This window comes from Centroberyx affinis, unplaced genomic scaffold (genome assembly GCF_046629955.1).
Source record: "Centroberyx affinis isolate AG114_WGS23_722 - 3 ecotype Tasmania unplaced genomic scaffold, CSIRO-AGI_Caff_v1 ptg002118l_1, whole genome shotgun sequence".
In the NCBI taxonomy this organism is placed as follows: Eukaryota; Metazoa; Chordata; class Actinopteri; order Beryciformes; family Berycidae; genus Centroberyx; species Centroberyx affinis.
Window position 1 is genome coordinate 30,001 of NW_027280440.1, and position 18,329 is coordinate 48,329.

The 18,329-nt window shown below is 41.0% G+C and overlaps 1 protein-coding gene across 1 annotated transcript in view; it reads left to right on the forward strand.

Moving 5' to 3' along the window:
* Window positions 1–17,537, forward strand: part of LOC139654606 (intermembrane lipid transfer protein VPS13C-like) — a gene marked incomplete at its 5' end in the record, with an annotated part of 47,019 nt that extends 29,482 nt beyond the window's left edge. The window contains 7 exon segments of the mRNA XM_071531724.1: window positions 529–574; window positions 760–883; window positions 7,056–7,170; window positions 11,791–11,882; window positions 13,639–13,762; window positions 15,223–15,306; window positions 15,605–17,537. Of these exon segments, the coding sequence (XP_071387825.1) occupies window positions 529–574; window positions 760–883; window positions 7,056–7,170; window positions 11,791–11,882; window positions 13,639–13,762; window positions 15,223–15,306; window positions 15,605–15,706 (687 nt within the window).
* Window positions 17,538–18,329: the final 792 nt, after the last annotated feature.

Consider the following 18,329-nt stretch of genomic DNA (forward strand, 5'->3'; position numbering starts at 1 on the left):
TAAACATTAAGCCTGATGCATCGGTTCAGATCAGCGAGTTGTTACACACCTAGATAATATGCTGTGTTTGTCTTTATCACGCAGAAAATGCTCTTTGCGTTCTCAGGACTTCTTTATGCTTTCTGTCCCAAATGCCTGTACAGAAATTTGAAAAAAGGGCATTTGTGTATCCTGCTCCCTCGGCATGGAATACTTTGCAGAATGACTTGAAACTCAATGAATTCATCTCATTACATGCTTTTAAATCCAAAATGAGAATTAGAGGCAGATTCCTTCCTTTATGCTGCTGCCTGTCTTGGCCAGGTCTCCCTGAAAAAGAGATTCTTAATCTCAATGGGCCTTTCCTGGTTAAATAAAAATAAAATTAATAATTTGCTGATTGGTAAAACCGGGCTTTATGAGAGCTAAAGCAGAGATGAGATAAAAATCACGACTGCCGCTCAGTGGGTTTCTCTGGTGTTACCTCACCATCCCGTCTGAAGTCAGCATCAGCTCCTCTGGTCCTGACCGCCTCTCGTCTCCCCGCAGGGCGTGGTGGGCGGAGTCACAGGCATCGTCACCAAACCTGTGGAGGGTAAGTTTCCTCACCAACACCTGACTGCAGTCCATCAATCAATCCTGACACGCTGCGACTTAGGCTGTCAATCAAAGGAAGGGGGCGGAGCTTCCTCTCCAAGCCGCTGCACTGAGATCCAGGTGTAAACGTTGTAGCCTTGTAAACATTAAAAGTTCAAACTGAGTGACTCTGTGTGGCTGCAGGAGCGAAGAAGGAGGGAGCGGCCGGCTTCTTTAAGGGCATCGGGAAGGGCCTGGTGGGGGTGGTGGCCCGGCCCACCGGCGGGATCGTGGACATGGCCAGCTCCACATTCCAGGGCATCCAGAGGTACGAAACAAGCGCCCCTTAAAACTTCCTTTACTTCAGTTAATGTGTCATATTATAATTTCTGTATTTTTTTGGTAGTATTGAAATATTTTTGCACAGTGTTTTGTGTGAATTTCTTTAAATCCATCTTCTTTAACTTGGTAGTCTGCGACACGGTGCTCATTCTGTTTGTAGTATTTTGTGTTGAACATGTCATGTAGTGTGTAACGTGCTTAATGAACTGTGTGTCTCTGTTGCTCTCCATAACCATGTTGTCTCTTCTGTTCTTATTCTTGTGCGCTGACTAATTTTGACATTTTCTGCTTTCGTTTTTTTGTCTCATAAGTTAATGCCTGGAAGTGTTGTTGTTTTTTTGTTGTTGTTTTGTTGTGTGAGTATTTGAGGGAATGTCCGCTCATTCATACTGATATTAAAGCAGCGCTCCTTAATCACTAATCACATGAAGTCAGCAGGTAGAAGTCCTATTCTTGGAGTTGAGCTCCATCAGTAGCTACAGAGTTTAAATTTTGAACTTCCTGCAGTGTTTCCTCTGTCATTTGGTGCTTCAGAGCTAATTTTAGTTTTGGTTCCATTATGTTTCTAGTTCTGATTCTGCTGCAGGTTGCAGCAGAACAGAGGATCCTAGATACTGTCATTGATTTACATACTTACTATGAGAGAAGCTTATAATGATTTGCTAATTTCCGAGCAGTGGTGACGTGCTGCTGAACGGCTGCAGAGGAAACACTGCTGAACCTTTAGGAAAACACACAGCCTCACCTCATTATCAAAATGAAAGCGCTAAAGATTGAGGAGAGCAGCTTTAAGATGTATTTCAGACTGCAGTTTTGCTAGGAAACGTGCTGGCATGAGGTGTTTTCCCTGCAGGTCGCAGACAGACAGGTAAGTCTCTGCATTGTGTAGAAACTGAAGGACTTTCATCCATCGTGTGTTTCCATACTGAACCGCTGTGCTCAGTGACCAGCCAGAGAGAAGTGACTGGATTAACGCTCCACATTCACACACCTCTCCATCACTTTAACGCTGCCAGTAACCCCGCCCCCCTGACCACCCCCCCCACCCCTGCAAGCCCCACCCACCTTGCTGTGCCGCAGCATTGTGAGATGAACAGACCCGACCTGAGGAAAGAGCCGACAGTTTCTTCCCTTCACTACAGACACAGCGTGCGTTCAGACGCCTTCTGCACATCAGCATGTTGCAGCTCGCTCCTTTTCATAGTTTTCTACACAGCGGCATGCTGAGAGGATCAGCGCTGTCCTCTGCCAAAGTGACGCACCTCGCATTTTTATAAGCGCTCTGTATTTGAAACTACTTCTAGTTTTGTGCAGAGCGAGTGTTGGGAGTGCCGTGCGTCATCCAATAAGCAATAAACATGAGTAACGCAAAACAAACATGGAGGATGAGCTTGTGCTTGCAGTTCAAGAATTATCACGACCTGAATGTAAAAAAAACAGGCAATGGGGATTAACTGTGTATTTATGATTTCAGTGATAAGGTAGTGTTTCCAAGAAGTGTAAACACTGAACGGTGTCTGCAAGCTAGGCTAACGCTAGCTAAACGCTAGCTAAGTTAGCCTAAAAAAAAAAACGCTTCTCAAGTCTTAGCAGGTTTGCAGTGCATTGCTTTGTAAACACGTGCAAAAGGCGTTGTCTGAACGCACCCGTACACTTCCTAAACATTTCAAATTTATGAATCCTGTACACTCTAAAGAAAAGCTTTGTCTTAAAGTCACATAGAACACCAAGCATTCCTCCAGGCCCCGCCCCCTCTCCCCTCGTCTGTTCTCTCCTCAGGGATTGGCTGACTGACTGAATGAGCGCATGGCACAGCCATGCTGAGTTTGGCGTGCTTCTTCTTCTTCTACCACAACTGTTGACCAATCAGAACATTTCTAAATAGTAACTAACTTTTTGTCCACCGCCCATAGCGCCAAGTTCATCCCAAAATTCACCAGCAACTTCACAACAACTCATTCAATACAGTTAAGGTGCAGAGCTGCAGATCATTATAATCAGCATTTCTCGCTCTAGAAAAAAGTACATTTAACACCAATTTAACATCTAACAGTGATTTTGCAAAGCACTGAAGGCATGTTGCAGATGAAAAATGGCAGCTTATGTAGAATGTGAAAAACAATACAGAATAGTGTCATCTGCATAGAGGTTGACATCACAGGCTCTCAAAGACGTTGCAACATAATTTATATACAAGGTGAACAATACAGTTCAAGAAATTCAAGTTCTGTGGTACGTCCTCCAACCCAAGAAGAAGACATTTAGTTTACTGACCTCACCACACAGGATTTAAGGGTAATGAAGTTCTCCACCCCCCACAACAAGAAGAAGACATTTAGGTGTGAGGAGGTTTATAATAATAATAATAATAAACTTTATTTGTATAGCACCTTTCATATAAGAAATGCAGCTCAAAGTGCTTTACAACAAAGACATTTCATACATGAAAATAGACAGAATGAGCATAACATAAGATGGAAAATAAAACCCACTGAATAATAATAAAAATAAAGTTAAGAAATAGAGTACATAGAATAATTAAAATCAAGTAAAATACAACATTTTAAAAGAAGTGCAGCAGTGCATAAGTGCGAAGCAAAGTGTAAAAAAAAAAGTTTAAGGCCTGTATCAGGAAAGTCGTAGCTAGTTAAAGGCTAAAGGGAAGAGATACGTTTTTAGCTTTCTTTTAAAAATACTTAGTGAGCTGCTTCCCTGATATCTATAGGCAGAGTGTTCCAGAGCTTTGGGGCGTAATTGACAACGGCTGAATCCCCGATTTTCTTTGGGCTGTTGCTGGGAACCTCCAATAAACCAGCAGCAGATGATTGCAGTGTTCTTGAAGGCAAGTAGTGAACAAGGGAGTTAGAGATGTAGCTTGGTCCAGCCCATTAAGGGCTTTGTATATAAGGAGGAGGAGCTTAAAATCAATTCTAAATGTTAGAGGAAGCCAGTGCAGAGCAGCTAAAACTGGACTGATGTGCTCTCTGCTCTTGGTTCTGGTTCATAGCCGAGCTGCAGAGTTTTGAATGAGCTGAAGTCTCTCAGTGGTTTTTTTCGGGAGACCAGTAAAAAGTGCGTTACAGTAATCGAGTCGGCTTGAAATAAAGGCATGAATCAATTTTTCAGCATCTTTTTGATTTATAAATGGTCGTACTTTAGCCTTTAGTACTTTATGTTTCTAAGGTGGAAAAATGATGTTTTCTTCACCTTGTTAATGTGGGACTTGAAGCTTAGATCTGAATCTAGGATAACACCAAGACTTGTAACCTCAGATTTAATCCAGGGAGTCAATGTTCCCAGATTATTAAACAGCATTTCCCTTTTTGTTTTAGGGCCGACTAGTAGGATTTCAGTTTTGTCCTCGTTTAACTTTAAACAATTTTTGCTCATCCATTTATTTATTGCCAAAAGACATGTAGTAATGGAGTTTATAGCTGCAGCATCATTTGGTTCAGCAGAGATGTACAGTTGCGTGTCATCCGCATAACTATGGAAACATACATTGTGCTCTCTAATGATGTCACCAAGTGGCAGCATGTATAGTGAGAATAATAACGGACCAAGGCTCCCTGTGCAACCCCAAAGCAGATGTCATGTTTCTCAGACACATGATCTCCAAGACTGACGTAAAACTTTCTCCCTTTGATGTAAGTTTTGAACCAGTTTAACACACAGTCAGAGAGACCAACCGACTTTTCAAGACGATTGATTAAGATATCATGGTCAATCGTATCAAACGCTGCACTTAGGTCTACGAGGACAAGAATTGAGACCTTATTTTCATTAGAGTTTAGTCTGAGGTCGCTGATTATTTTAGTAAGAGCAGTTTCAGTGCTGTGGTTTGTTCTAAAGCCTGATTGAAATTCCTCCAGGATATTATTTTCTTTAAGAAAGGAGTTTATTTGCACTGAAACTACATTTTCAAGTATCTTACTAATGAATGGAAGGTTGGATATCGGCCTGTAGTTGGTCAGTGCATTACCATCTAGGTTGGGTTTCTTTAGTAAGGGTTTTACAACAGCTGTTTTGAAGGCATCTGGGAAGATGCCTGTTTGAAGGGATGTATTTATAATCTTCAGGACATGACTTGAAACACTGTCGAACACCCGCTTAAAAAATGCTGTAGGTCCAGGGTCAATACATGAGGTGGAGGAGTTACACTCAGTGACAGTCTTGCAAAGCTCAGTTAATGTAATACAAGTGAATTTTCCCATGGTTACATCTTTTTTACAGGGTTTGCTGAGGTCATCTGTGTTTACATCAGCAGCAATGCTGGTTCTAATTGAAGTTATTTGTTTAGGTTAATTTCCTTAAAACTTTGCACTTGTCTTGCAAGTTTGCAGCTTTAAAGTTAGATTATAGGCAACATTATATGGTTGGAGATGAATGCAGGTGTCAGTTTGATTAAAAACTCTGACAGTACTTTCAGCTGTTTGTGGAGCTGAATCAGACAGACGGCCTGGATCATGTCTCTTAAAGCAGCCAAGCAAACATTTACTGTTTGTTATCATTCGTCTGTCAACTTTGCTTTTCATACACCCACACCTCACCTCACCCCACCCCAAAACTACTCCCGCCCCCCGGTGAACCCCCCCCCCCCCCCCCGGTGACCCCCCGTCCCCCCGCCTCCACAGTACCGAAGATCCATCTGTTATGTAATCTTCATCCTTCACTGTAATCACTCGCTCGATTCTGGATAACCTGATGAACTTACTGTTCCATGCTTTCACTGTAGAGGTAACGAAAGGTGAGATATTCCAGCAAAGCACATTTCACTGCAACTCTGGCCTCGCCTGTTTGACCTTTAGTTTGATTTGTTTTGTCTGGCGCCGTCCTTCTCAGTTGGAGAATGCGGCTGCTTGTGGCGCCTGGTCAGCGCTGCCTGCACCACCTGACAAAGCATCTTCCTTTGCAAAGAGATTTTCTGCATCGGTTGCTTCACTTTCTCTCTGAATGTCAACCCAGGTCTAAATTTTGGGTCATGTGTTAGACCTGCTTGTCAAAAGTCCTAATGAGCTCAGGATTATGGGTACTAACTAACGCATAATTAACGCATTGTGTTCCTATGGCCTATGACTGTCTTAGAGCATAGGGATCATGTATCACTGCTGCCGCCGCATAGCTCACTGCAGTTTTAGTGTTAATGTAAAAGTTTCCATGGTAATTTACTGTAGATGTTGAGGGATTTTCATGCTTTTGAAACCTGTTAGAGAAAATCCATCGTATATAAAAAAAAAATACATGGTGTCTGTGAGAAATTATTGAATGAGAAATGCTCTTCATTCGTTCATTGTTTGCAGCCTTGTCGTTTGTCTGGCAGCAGTGATGTGTGAATGCAGAAACCGGGGCAGAAAACAAGCCACAGTGATTGCTAAATCCCCAAATTCTCTTGCCTGGGTCCAGACCTTTGACTCCGCCCACTCCACCAGTTGACTGATTCTGGTCTGGCATCGTGACATGAAACAGAGGTTTCTCGGTTGAAAAATGATCGATCCGATGAGCGCTGGGGGGGACTAACGATTAGCCAATCAGAGCCACGGGCGGGACTAACGATTAGCCAATCAGAGCCACGGGCGGGACTAACGCCGTTGTCAAGCTGTGCGCCGGAACCAAGTAATAACAATAACAATGGAGACGCTGTAGACAAGATGGACGCTGCTATCCAGGCTGTTCTGAATCCATTAAAAGTACCAATTACTTTGAACTCCGAACAGCTCTCTGCTTTGAAGGCATTTATTCAAAGCAGAGATGCTTTTTTCACATCAGTCGACTTAAAATGACGTTAGATTCAGGCGGATACGTCGGTCTCTAGTGATTGGTTAGGGAAAATCGAATCCCCCTCCCCCACGGAAATCTGTTAGAGTGGAGGCAATGTCAGACTGAAGATGGAGATGGAGTGGAACGAGCTGACAGTTCAGTCTGATATCAGGCAACAAATTCTCCAGTCACTTTCCTTATCTAAGCTGCCAGCCAGATCTCTACAGTAGAACAGAGTGGTGACGGTCGGTTTCCTGGCAGAGCAGGAAAAACTGTCCGGTCGTAGTTTCCCACCATGAAACTGAGCAGCATCCTGTAGGCTGAGAGCTGAGCCGCTGTCAGGAGGCTGACGTACGTGTGTGTGTGTGTGTGTGTGTGTGTGTGTGTGTGTGTGTGGTCAGGGTGGCGGAGTCGACAGAGGAAGTGACCAAGCTGCGGCCGGTCAGGCTGATCAGGGAGGACGGCGTCATCAGACCGTACGACCAGACAGAGTCGCAGGGCTTCGACCTATTCCAGGTTTGGTTCTCTTCACTGTGTTTTCACTTCACTAACAGCAGGCCAGCTGTGGCACAGACTCAGTGACATCGCATGTGTGTTCCCACAATGCAACTGATTAAACAACAAATTAACTTTTTGTACAATATCACTAGCCTGGTAAGAGCATCCTGATCACGTGACCTCACATTCTGTTTCTCTCCACGGGTCGGTCTGGACTTCTAGCCGCCCACATCCATTTCAGTGGGCGGGAGTTCTTGCCTTGACAGACAAACTCCTTCAGCCAATCAGCGTAACAAAACATGTGATGTCATCACGGTGCACTGTTCAGTGGATACACGGGATAAACACGGTAACGTTAGCAAGCATGTCTTCTACAGAAGTGAACGATTTTTGCCGTCTTTGCAAAGAGAACGGTGAAAGAAAAGGCTCTTACTCTGCTAACGTTAACGTGACCGCTCCTCGCTTCGGGAGACGCCATTACTGTTTTGCCAGCGGCGGCCTGGATTTCACGTCATCAACTACGACGCGGTCCCTGATTGGCCCGGTTACATCATCAACTATGACACAGTCCCTGATTGTCCCGGTTACATTGCAATGTCAGGAAATGGATGTGGGCGGCTAGAGGTCCAGACTGATCCGTGGAGCGAAACAGAATGTGAGGTCATGTGATCAGGACGCTCTTACCAGGCTACCAAATCACTGCATTTCTAAACAAGTGAAAGCAGACAGTACAGCTGGAGTCCATGTAAAAGCACACAGGCAGCCGGTCTGCTCTGCTGCAGCCTCTCTGTTCCTCTCAGACGGTCTGAGTCTCCTCCTTTAAATATCATGATGTCATACAGACTCTCATTCTGATTTACAGAGCAAACGTTTTTCTAAAAGATTCATAAACAACCTTCACTGTTGATCTGTTACTGAAGCAGCTTTCAATTTAGAACTTTATTGTATTTTCACACCAAGCTGCTGGAAGTCATATCAGTCGGCCTCTACTGCAGTAGCATGGCTAACACAAATATAATATAAATATAATATAGTATATGGTTAATGAGCTGGCGTTCCACTTCACCTCCCTATACATTCATATAGACAAATGAAAACGTAATTGTTCCATTTTATCAAATTATGTTTGATACCACATATCATTTAAAATTCATCAGGCAATACATATGAACATGTGAAAGTCTATGGGCTTAAAATATCAGTTAGGCCTCCAAGTATTCTTTCCCTGTTTATCTTTTTTCTGTAAGTTGAAATCTGAATTCTTTCAAAACACAACCAGGAAATACTTTTTATGTTTCTGACATTTTCCCTCAAATTACTCAAGATGTATTTTATTAAATTTATTTGAGTTTTTAAGCTCAAGGAAATGAAATCCTATTACTGTGACAGACCCATGGCCTCTGATGACTGGAGCAGGTTTATGGACAGACATGTAAAGCAGTTATTAGGAGTTAAGATAAACAGACTGTGTGCTTCATACAGGTACAGGAGTGTGACTGTCCATTAAAACATTGCTCTCATCTCATCAGAGTTTCTGACGTCAAACATTTGGATTTTCATGATCTTGAGAATTCATAACTCAAAATGCTTAAAAACAGAAAAAAAATCTTGAGATATTCCAGAAAAATGTCTGCTTCCCTTTAAACTGATTCCAACTTGAACTTTCCTTAAATAAACGCTTCATTTTCCCTTTAAATAATAATCTGCCTTGTTTCCTGCTGTCAGCTTTGTGCTTCATCTGTTTTCAGCCTCTAATTTCTTTCTTCTTCTCTGTTTTTCTTCCACGCAGCATGATGAGGAATAGCAGGGTTCAACTTTATAGTCCAAGTGCTTTTAAAGCTGTTTCTATCCACTCTGTCTCAGACCAGTCTTCTCTCTAAATGCTACATGGATTTATTTTGTCACCTGCAGTTACATTTCTGATCTGTATAAGTTTGTGTGCCGGGTGTGTGGCAGAGTTTTGCTTTTGTAAACTAATAAATTTACCTATAAATATTGTGTAATTCTCATGTAATTGTAATTCAGGTTTCTTTGCTGAAGACCTTTTGCATGCCACAGCAAATATCTTCTGTCATTCTATACCTCAAAGCATTTTTTAAATCCGCTGTTGATTTTTCAGTTTTGTATTACTTTTTGCTAGATGAAACATTTTTGCATTTTATTTATGAAACACTGATATACTAGTGTGCCATGTTTATAACCATTTATAATTTAGAATCTATCCAAAACTAGAATGGCAGGTCGTGGAAAATATTTTACTATAAACACAGAAATGAATTATGTGGTATCTGCTGTAGAAGTTAGCAATATTTTTGTAAAAGGTTTGTAGCATCACCTTTTAAACCATTGCTTTCATACCTTCTGTATATAAATATATATAAATATCTGTAGCTGTGCTCTTCATCCTGTAAACATATATGATGCAGTTTGTGAATTGCATATAAACTGATATAACTTTATGCAAACGAGGCGTTACTGTCCCCAGCATGACCTCTGACCTCGGTTTACGACACTCGTCATCTAGCAGGACTCACTGTAGTGTTTGTGCGTTAATTTAACCCTTTGGTTGCCTTAAAGTCCATGAATGTCGATGTGTGTTTGTGTTCTTCAGTGTGAAGTGTGTGAAGTGTGTTGAAACCTGATGAATAAACAAACCTTCCTTATTCATAGTTTTCATTTTGTGGCTGTAACTGAAAGGAGTTTTAGAAAGAGACGACATCAGGAACAGTCTGAGGTTAGAAGTCACAGGTTCGATCCCCACAGTCCATCAGCTGAGACACGGCCTGGCAGAGGGCCGCTGAGCAACAGGCCTGGGATGTTCAATATTATCGAATATCGCGTGAATATTGCGATATTTCCCACCAATATTGAATACCCCCCCCCCCCCCATACACACACACACACACACAAAAAAACCCTCTTGCTTGGATCACAATTGTGCAAGCTTTTAAATAGTAAATTATAAACCTTATAAGCCTATAATCTTCTAGTGGTAGGACAGTAAGAAAACAAAATATTCATACTTTTCCTTTTTCCACAATCAGCCCCTTTTTCTGGAAACAGCAGAATGAGCAAATTTCACCAAATGGCCGTTCTTTCCTTCACTGCTTGAATATTAAGATCAAATTTCTAGGCTGTTAATAATAATTATTATTATTATAGCCTAGAAATTTGATGTAACTTGGAAGAAATAAAATAAATACCCCCCCAAAAAAAACAACCTGAAAAAACTGGACTGAAAAAAGAAGTGGTGTTCAAGGACCATTCTGACTTTTTGTTAGTTTGTCCCGTTGGTCTCTTTACCCAAAATCTGATGAGCGGATCGACTCCATATCTCCATCTGTGGTAGATATCTCTCTCTGTTGTACATGCTAACACTTTAGCATACAGTATGTCAAGTAATGGTGTGCAACTAGCAATATCCAAAATATGAAGATAAACCTTTTAGTAATCCAGAGCTGGTGTTGGTTTTTATTCTCTGACCTGTAGATTCATAACTTCTGGAAAGAAAATCTCAATCTTCATCATCAGTGAAGTTCATTATGAATCAGCTGCATGAAAACCTGACTGGCTTCACTTCAGTCACTGTGTGAACTAAACAAATCACGCTCCAGTTCTCACAGAAACTCTAGGGAATTCTCCAGTTCTCAGTTTTATAATCCAAGAAATTTCTAGATCCATCTCACCCCGACATGAAGAAAAGTAACAAACAAAACAACAAAGAAATCCAGATGAGCAGCTGATCTGGAAAACAAAGTCTAAACAACAACAGAACAACAAGATCCATCAAATGACAAAAATGAATTAAAATGACTCTGATGAAGGAAATGACATCATGGTAGATGTGTGTGTGGTTATGAGTGGGAGAGTGTGTGTGTGTGTGTGTGTGTGTGTGTGTGTGTGTGTGTGCGCAGTGGTGGAAAGTAACTAAGTACATTTACTCAAGTACTGTACTTAAGTACAAGTTTGAGGTACTTGTACTTTACTTGAGTATTTCCATTTTATGCTACTTTGTACTTATACTCCACTACATTTTAGAGGGAAATATTGTACTTTTTACTCCATTACATTTATTTCACAGCTATAGTTACTAGTTACTTTTCAGATCAATATTTTATATTTAAAACATTTGATCACCTTTATAAAATAACTATAAAATAGCATTGTTATAGATTAGACTACCCAAAAGTATAGCTAAATTGTTAAGATTAGCTTCACGTTGACAACTTTAAAATGCTGCTTACATGTACATGTATGTCAATAAATCAGTATTAATATTCCAATAATTTATGAAAAATATAACTCTCTAAATGGGGACAGTTTGCATAATGAGTACGTTTACTTTGATACTCTAAGTACATTTTGCTGCCAATACTTATGTACTTTTACTTCAGTAAGATTTTGAATGCAGGACTTTTACTTGTAATGGAGTATCTTTACATTGTTGTATTGATGCTTTTACTGCAGTAAAACATCTCAGTACTTCTTCCACCACTGTGTGTGTTTGTGCGTGTGTGTTAGAGTGTGTGTGTGTGTGTGTGTGTTTGTGCGTGTGTGTTAGAGTGTGTGTGTGTGTGTGTGTGTGTGTGTGTGTGTGTGTGTGTGTGTGCTCTGCTCTGACAGTGTGTTTGTGTGCAGCGGTCAGAGATCAAGCAGCTGCAGGGCGAGGTGTTCAGAGATCACTGTGAGCATCCCGGACACAGGAAGACCAACATCATCGTCACCAACAGGTAGGAAACACTTCACACTAATTACACAATAATTAAGGCTTTTGCACACCAAGTCCGTATTTTTCGTCCGAAATTGTCACACGTTTAAAAATAAATACGACCTCACGTTGTGTCAGTCACGTTTACACACCGACTCCGAAACGTTCGTCCGTCATTAAAGTTTTCGGAACAGGTTCGATTTTCTGCGTTTTTTCGCATCCGTCAAAAGCCTTTAGAGAGTCGTTTGACCACTCAGAGCCACCATACTGTTGTTATTAGCCATTACGCACGACCGGATCTACCGGGATCTCCGGCACAGCCTCGAAACACTGATGCTATCGGCTCTGACAGAAAAGTGATAAACAGACTGATCACAGGACTGTTGACCATGATCTCGTCTGTATGTTGCAGCGTTTTGAGGCTGCGCCCCGAATCTCTGTGAATCCAGTCGAAAGGCTGATCACCTATGCGCACTTTTCCGATGGCACAATTTGGATAGCCAAACCATGGTGTGTGTGTGTGTGTGTGTGTGTGTGTGTGTGTGTGTGTGTGTGTGTGTGTGTGTGTGTGTGTGTGTGTGTGTGTGTGTGTGTGTGTGTGTGTGTGTGTGTGTGTGTGTGTGTGTGTGTGTGTGTGTGTGTGTGTGTGTGTGTGTGTGTGTGTGTGTGTGTGTGTGTGTGTGTGTGTGTGTCCCTCCTTAGACATACTGCCAGCCGCTGTTCAGGATCAATTGGATCACGGTAATTGGTGGTCTTCTTTTTAATGACGACTCCATTTTCTCTCGTATTGCGAATTTTCGCAACGAATAGAATAATAAAACGCATCAGATTCAGTGTGCAAGGTTTCTGTGCGTAACGATTTTTATCGGATAAAAAAATGCATACGAAAAATACGGACTTGGTGTGCAAAGACCTTTACTGTGTAATTACATACAAATGATCAGAAATTAATTGGTCATTTCTGATAGTATCAAGTAGCTATTTGTAATTATAATGTATAATGTATAATTACAATAATTTCTTAGTTAAATATTGGTAATTTCTGGTGATAGTAATTATTAGCATGATAACAGTACTGCATTAATGTAGTAGGTGGTTTATTTGTTTATTTAAAGGATCCCCATCAGCTAATCTTCCTGGCTCCACACCTGACATACTGTACTTAACACATTACATGATAAACATTAAATTACCTTAATATACACTAAATTACATCAATATACATTAATATAAAAAAAAAAATACAAAGCTTACATTAATATGAAATAAAAAAGAAAATAAATTAATGTACAATTCAAAGCCAGTCAACACTGAATGTACATTTAGGTGGAATACTAATTAAAAATCAATATATAGATAATATTTAAAAAGAATGAGAATAATACAATGAATGAGATTGATGAGTTTTACCTCCTACTGTTCAGTCCGTCATCTGCAGGCCGATAAAAGCCTCTGCATAATCTTTTTGAAGGATGATTTATTTTTTATTAGGCGGATATTAAAAGGTAAATTATTCCAGTGTGTTATGTCTCTGTAAATGACAGTTTTTTTTTTCATCAAGTTAATCCTCAGGCTGGGTGCCACAGTGTGACCGTTACCCGCAGATCTGGTGTTGTGGTTATGTGTGTTACTGCAGTAAACTGTAATGGGTAGTAAATGTAGTAGGTGGTAGTAATGTAATACTGCCGTCTACCCATAATCCTTTGTGTTTGTGTCTGGTTTCCTGTTGACGTGTTGTTGTTGTTGTTGTTGTTGTTTTGTTGTTTTCTGTCCCACAGGAGAGTGCTGTGTGTGAAGGAGATCGACTTCGTGGGACATTTCAGTAAAGAGTGGGAGTGTCTGTTCGAGAATTTCTACAGACCTCCAGCTGTGAGCGGGTCCGACCTGAAGATCTACTGCAAGGTACACACACACACACACACACACACACACACACACACACACACACACAGCAGAAACACACACACACACACACACACACACACACACAGCAGAAACACACACACACACACACACACACACACACACCTAGCCTGAGTCACCGTGACATCACACTAACAGTCACTTCTGGGGAGAACAGCTGCTGATTGATTTGAATTGCGGAGATATCGACAAACTTGTTTATTTCTGTTGTTATTTTCAGCTGAAACTGTAACGTTTAAAGATATAAACTGTAATATAAACTGTAATATAAACTGTAATATAAACTGTAATATAAACTGTAGTTCAACACGGTGGTCCGACCTGTCTGACCTCTGCTCAGCTCATCATGCCTCTGTGCTGCTGACAGCCGAGGAGGAGGAGAGGAGGAGAGATGTTTTCAGTCTGTCCGTCTCATTCTCATGAACTCCATCTCTCAGGAACACCTGGAGACAAACGTCCACTTGGACTCAAGGATGAACTGATTAGAATTTGGTGGTCAAAGGTCAAAGGTCAAGGTCACTGTGACCGCACAAAAGACGTTTTTGGCCATAACTCAAGAATTCATACGCTAATTATGACAAAATTTCACACAAATGTCTAACAGGATAAAATGATGAAGTGATGACATTTTATATCCAAAAGTTCAAAGGTCAACTTCACTGTGACATCATAATGTTTTGCTTACCACTGTAGCTGAGAAAACCATCTTGGGTCATTCTACAGAAACGGTGGAAGTGCTGTCACTTACTTTTGACACCAAAATCCTTTAAGTTGACCTAATAATCACATTAATTATATATGTTCAATAAATAAAGACTGTGCTTGCATTGATAAAACAAAGTTTATGGGTGGAGGCAAACAACCAGGAGGCGTTATTTCTAGTTTAATGTTCTGTGTCAGAGTCTTTGATAAACCAAATCTACCAACAGCACCCTCTCCCTGCTGGTCCACTGATACAGCAGTCAGCCTGTCTCCCTTTTCAGAAGCTGGATCCAGAGCTGGATCCAGAGCTGGATCCAGAGCTGGATCCAGAGCTGGATCCAGAGCTGGTCTTTGAGCATGTTTGCTCTTCACAGATGGAAATCTGAAAAAAGCCGAACCCTTCTCCACTCTTCATCGTTACCCAGCAGCCCCACACACAACGAGACTGAACCATTTTCTCTCTATCTCAGTTGATCCTCGCCCAGTTTGCTCCGCGACATTAAATTGTACGTGACCCACGAGTTTCTACCTGGAAGTTATTGTAAACAAACATTGTGATTGGTTCTATTGGCTGAACGTTGGTGCCAGGTGATGATGTCACCGCCTGCTGACATCACCCTCTCAGGCTTTCAGACAGATTTGGAGTTTAGTTTCCTCTGTAACCATCCTGTCAGTTTGGATTATTATAATTGTCTTCTGCAGCGTTTCTATTGGTTTCTGTTGTTTCATTTTGTCAGGAGCAACAGAAACTGAGAATCCCCAAGAGAGACGGACAGGAGCCGGTGAGGACGGTCCACCTGAGAGACCCCCCCGCTGCCCAGGTGAGTGTGTGTGAGTGTGTGTGTGTGTGTGTGTGTGTGTGTGTGCTTCACCTCGCCTTCAGCCTCCACTTCAGTGTCAGAAAACAGTTAAAGTGACATTTAATATCCACTGTTAACGTATTAAAGGTTTAGCTGTCTGTTTTTAACTTTGTGTTTCTGCATGTTTCTGTGTGTGTGTGTGTGTGTGTGTGTGTGTGTGTGTGTGTGTGTGTGTGTGTGTGTGTGTGTGTGTGTGTGTGTGTGTGTGTGTGTGTGTGTGTGTGTGTGTGTGTGTGTGTGTGTGTGTGTGTGTGAGCAGAAGCTGCAGGAGGCGATCTCAGAGGCTCAGGTCGCTCGGCAGCAGCACCAGATGGTGAAGCAGAAGTCTCAACGTTTCCTCAAACTGGGCAACAAGCCGTGAAGAAGAACGACTTCCTCTCAGGAGTTCCACTTCCTGTTGGGTTCCACTGATCCGGGTTCTGAGGGCCGATATTAATATATATATATATTATATTCACTATCTTTAAATTTGACCATTTTGATGCCAAAAGATTATTAGTATTCAGAGTTTTCTTCTCATCAGATGAAAAGCTTCTGACACTGAAACACTCGTCAGGTTCTGTGTCAGCATAGAATAATCAGAATAATGTTCTTCAGGATGTTTTGAATGTGAAGACTAAGTCGTCACAATACTGGCTCCTGATTGGCCGACAGCAGCGGCTGAGTGGACGCTTAGATAGAAACAGGAAAATCTGAATTCCTCCAATAATAATATGGAACCTATAAAACAGAGTGAAGCTGTTATACTTTTTCTCTTTGGCTGTTGGAAATTTAGAAAATATATTCACATATTTGTTTATACTTGTTTGGAGTCCAATCAACATGCTGCACTAGAACTGATTCAGGTTAAGAGCTTCCCACAGACAGCCACTGTCCTATTGATCAATTAGTTAATCAATACATGTCTGCACAGACAGCACTGACCGGTCTGACAGACAGACAGACAGACAGACAGACAGACAGACAGACAGAGAGACAGACAGACAGAGACAGAGACAGACAGACAGACAGACAGACAGACAGACAGAGACAGACAGACTACAGACAGACAGACAGACAGACAGACAGACTACAGACAGACAGAGAGACAGACAGACAGACTACAGACTACAGACAGACAGACAGACAGACAGACTACAGACTACAGACAGACAGACAGACAGACAGACTACAGACAGACAGACAGACTACAGACAGACAGACAGACTACAGACAGACAAACAGACAGACAGTCCTCTGCCTCTTCATGTTTCTGCACTCAGATGTAAAGATTAATATTTGTGTTGCCAGTGGAGTTAGGGTTGAAGAGATGTAATGTTTTCTGTTTTGCTTCCTATGAAGATAATGTGCTGCACTAAGAGAACAGAGAGTCTGTTCAGTTTGTCCTGTTTACAGAATGTCTGATGAAGTGATGGATATTGATCTGCTGTCTGCTGTTCTCATATCAGAACTACAACACAGAGAAAGATGTTTAATATTCATCTGAACTGATTTATCAAGAAGAATTACAGGAACAAAATCAAACTTTTCTGATGGAAAATCATCTGGATTTATTACACCTGACTGATGATTGATGATAACAATGATAATAATAACAACAACAACAATAATAATAATAATGATGATATGGTATCTGATGATGCAGGTATGAACTAAACCGAATGTAATTTCAGCCTCTGGCTGTCGGTCTGTTTCCAGGAGGAAAACTCTTCAGTGTAATGAATGTTGAAGTTTCACTGAAGGATTTCTGATTTCTCTTTTCTGGTTTCTGTTTTCTGTTTTCTGTTTTCTTTTCTTATTCCAGTGTTTCTCTGTCTGCCAGTAAAAGTTGAATCTTCAGTTTGCACCAAATCACAGAATCTTGTTTCCTCCAAACCTGATTTCTGTTTCTGTGTTGAGAGTCTGGCAGATTGATGAAAATCATCAGAACCTTGTATTCCGGACCTGGATCCTGATCCTGATCCGGGATTCAGGTCTTGGATGCTGATGGATCTTGGCGGACCAAAGACCTGCTGTGTGCAATGAAGAAATGATTGTCAACTTTATTTTCATAAAATTTATTGGATTGTATTTAGTGAAACTTTTTTTTTTCTGGGTAAATGTCTGAAAGGAATTGAACTTTGGAGGCTTTAAAAAAAATCAAGAGTTTAATATGAAATGTAACCTGAATAATTTTCTATAAAGTCATTATATCAAGCATGTTGCACCTGTGAGTCTTCATTGTTCCAGCTGTTCCTGTGCCTGGTGAACAGAGACATTCATCACTATAAACTGATTCAATGTGTTTGATAAGCAGGAAGAATGACAACATCTATCTAGATAGATCAGATGATTTGGAAGAAATAAATAAAATTAGAACTGAATTGTGAATTTTGGCAAAATAGATTTAAAAGCCAGACGATTCAGGGTTTTTTTTTGTGAAGCGTTTGAAAGGATTCATCACAAATATACTTACATAACATATTCACACTTCAGTCAAAACAAACTTCATTTTACTTCTCTCTTTCCATTTTGCCAAAGATTCAGGTTTCATTAATTTTCACAAATGCAGCAGAAAACAAGAGGGAGCCGACTGGTTTAATGCTTTTTACCACAAACATTAAAGTGATTCCTCCTCTTTCTCTCATGTTCTCCTCTGTTTCCCCTCAGCTCTCATTTCTTCACTCGGCTCTTCATCATGTGGTTGTTTGCATCATGTGACCCCATGTGATGCGTTTCCTGTTAGACTGAAACTGACTGGAAAAAAGGATGGAAAAAGCTTTAAATTTAACCGCTCAAACAAAATCACATTTTAACAAAGTCTTCATTAATCATCTTGGATCATATGTGGATATAAATATAGAGAAAGCTTAAATTTCCATTCCAGAGCCTTTAAGCGTTTCCTGCTCCTGTGTGTTTAAAGGCGGTGACTCGGCAGGTTGGGGGTTCGGTTCCCACCGCACTGTAATTGAAAGAAAAAGTTTTCAGAATTGAGTGAAAAACCT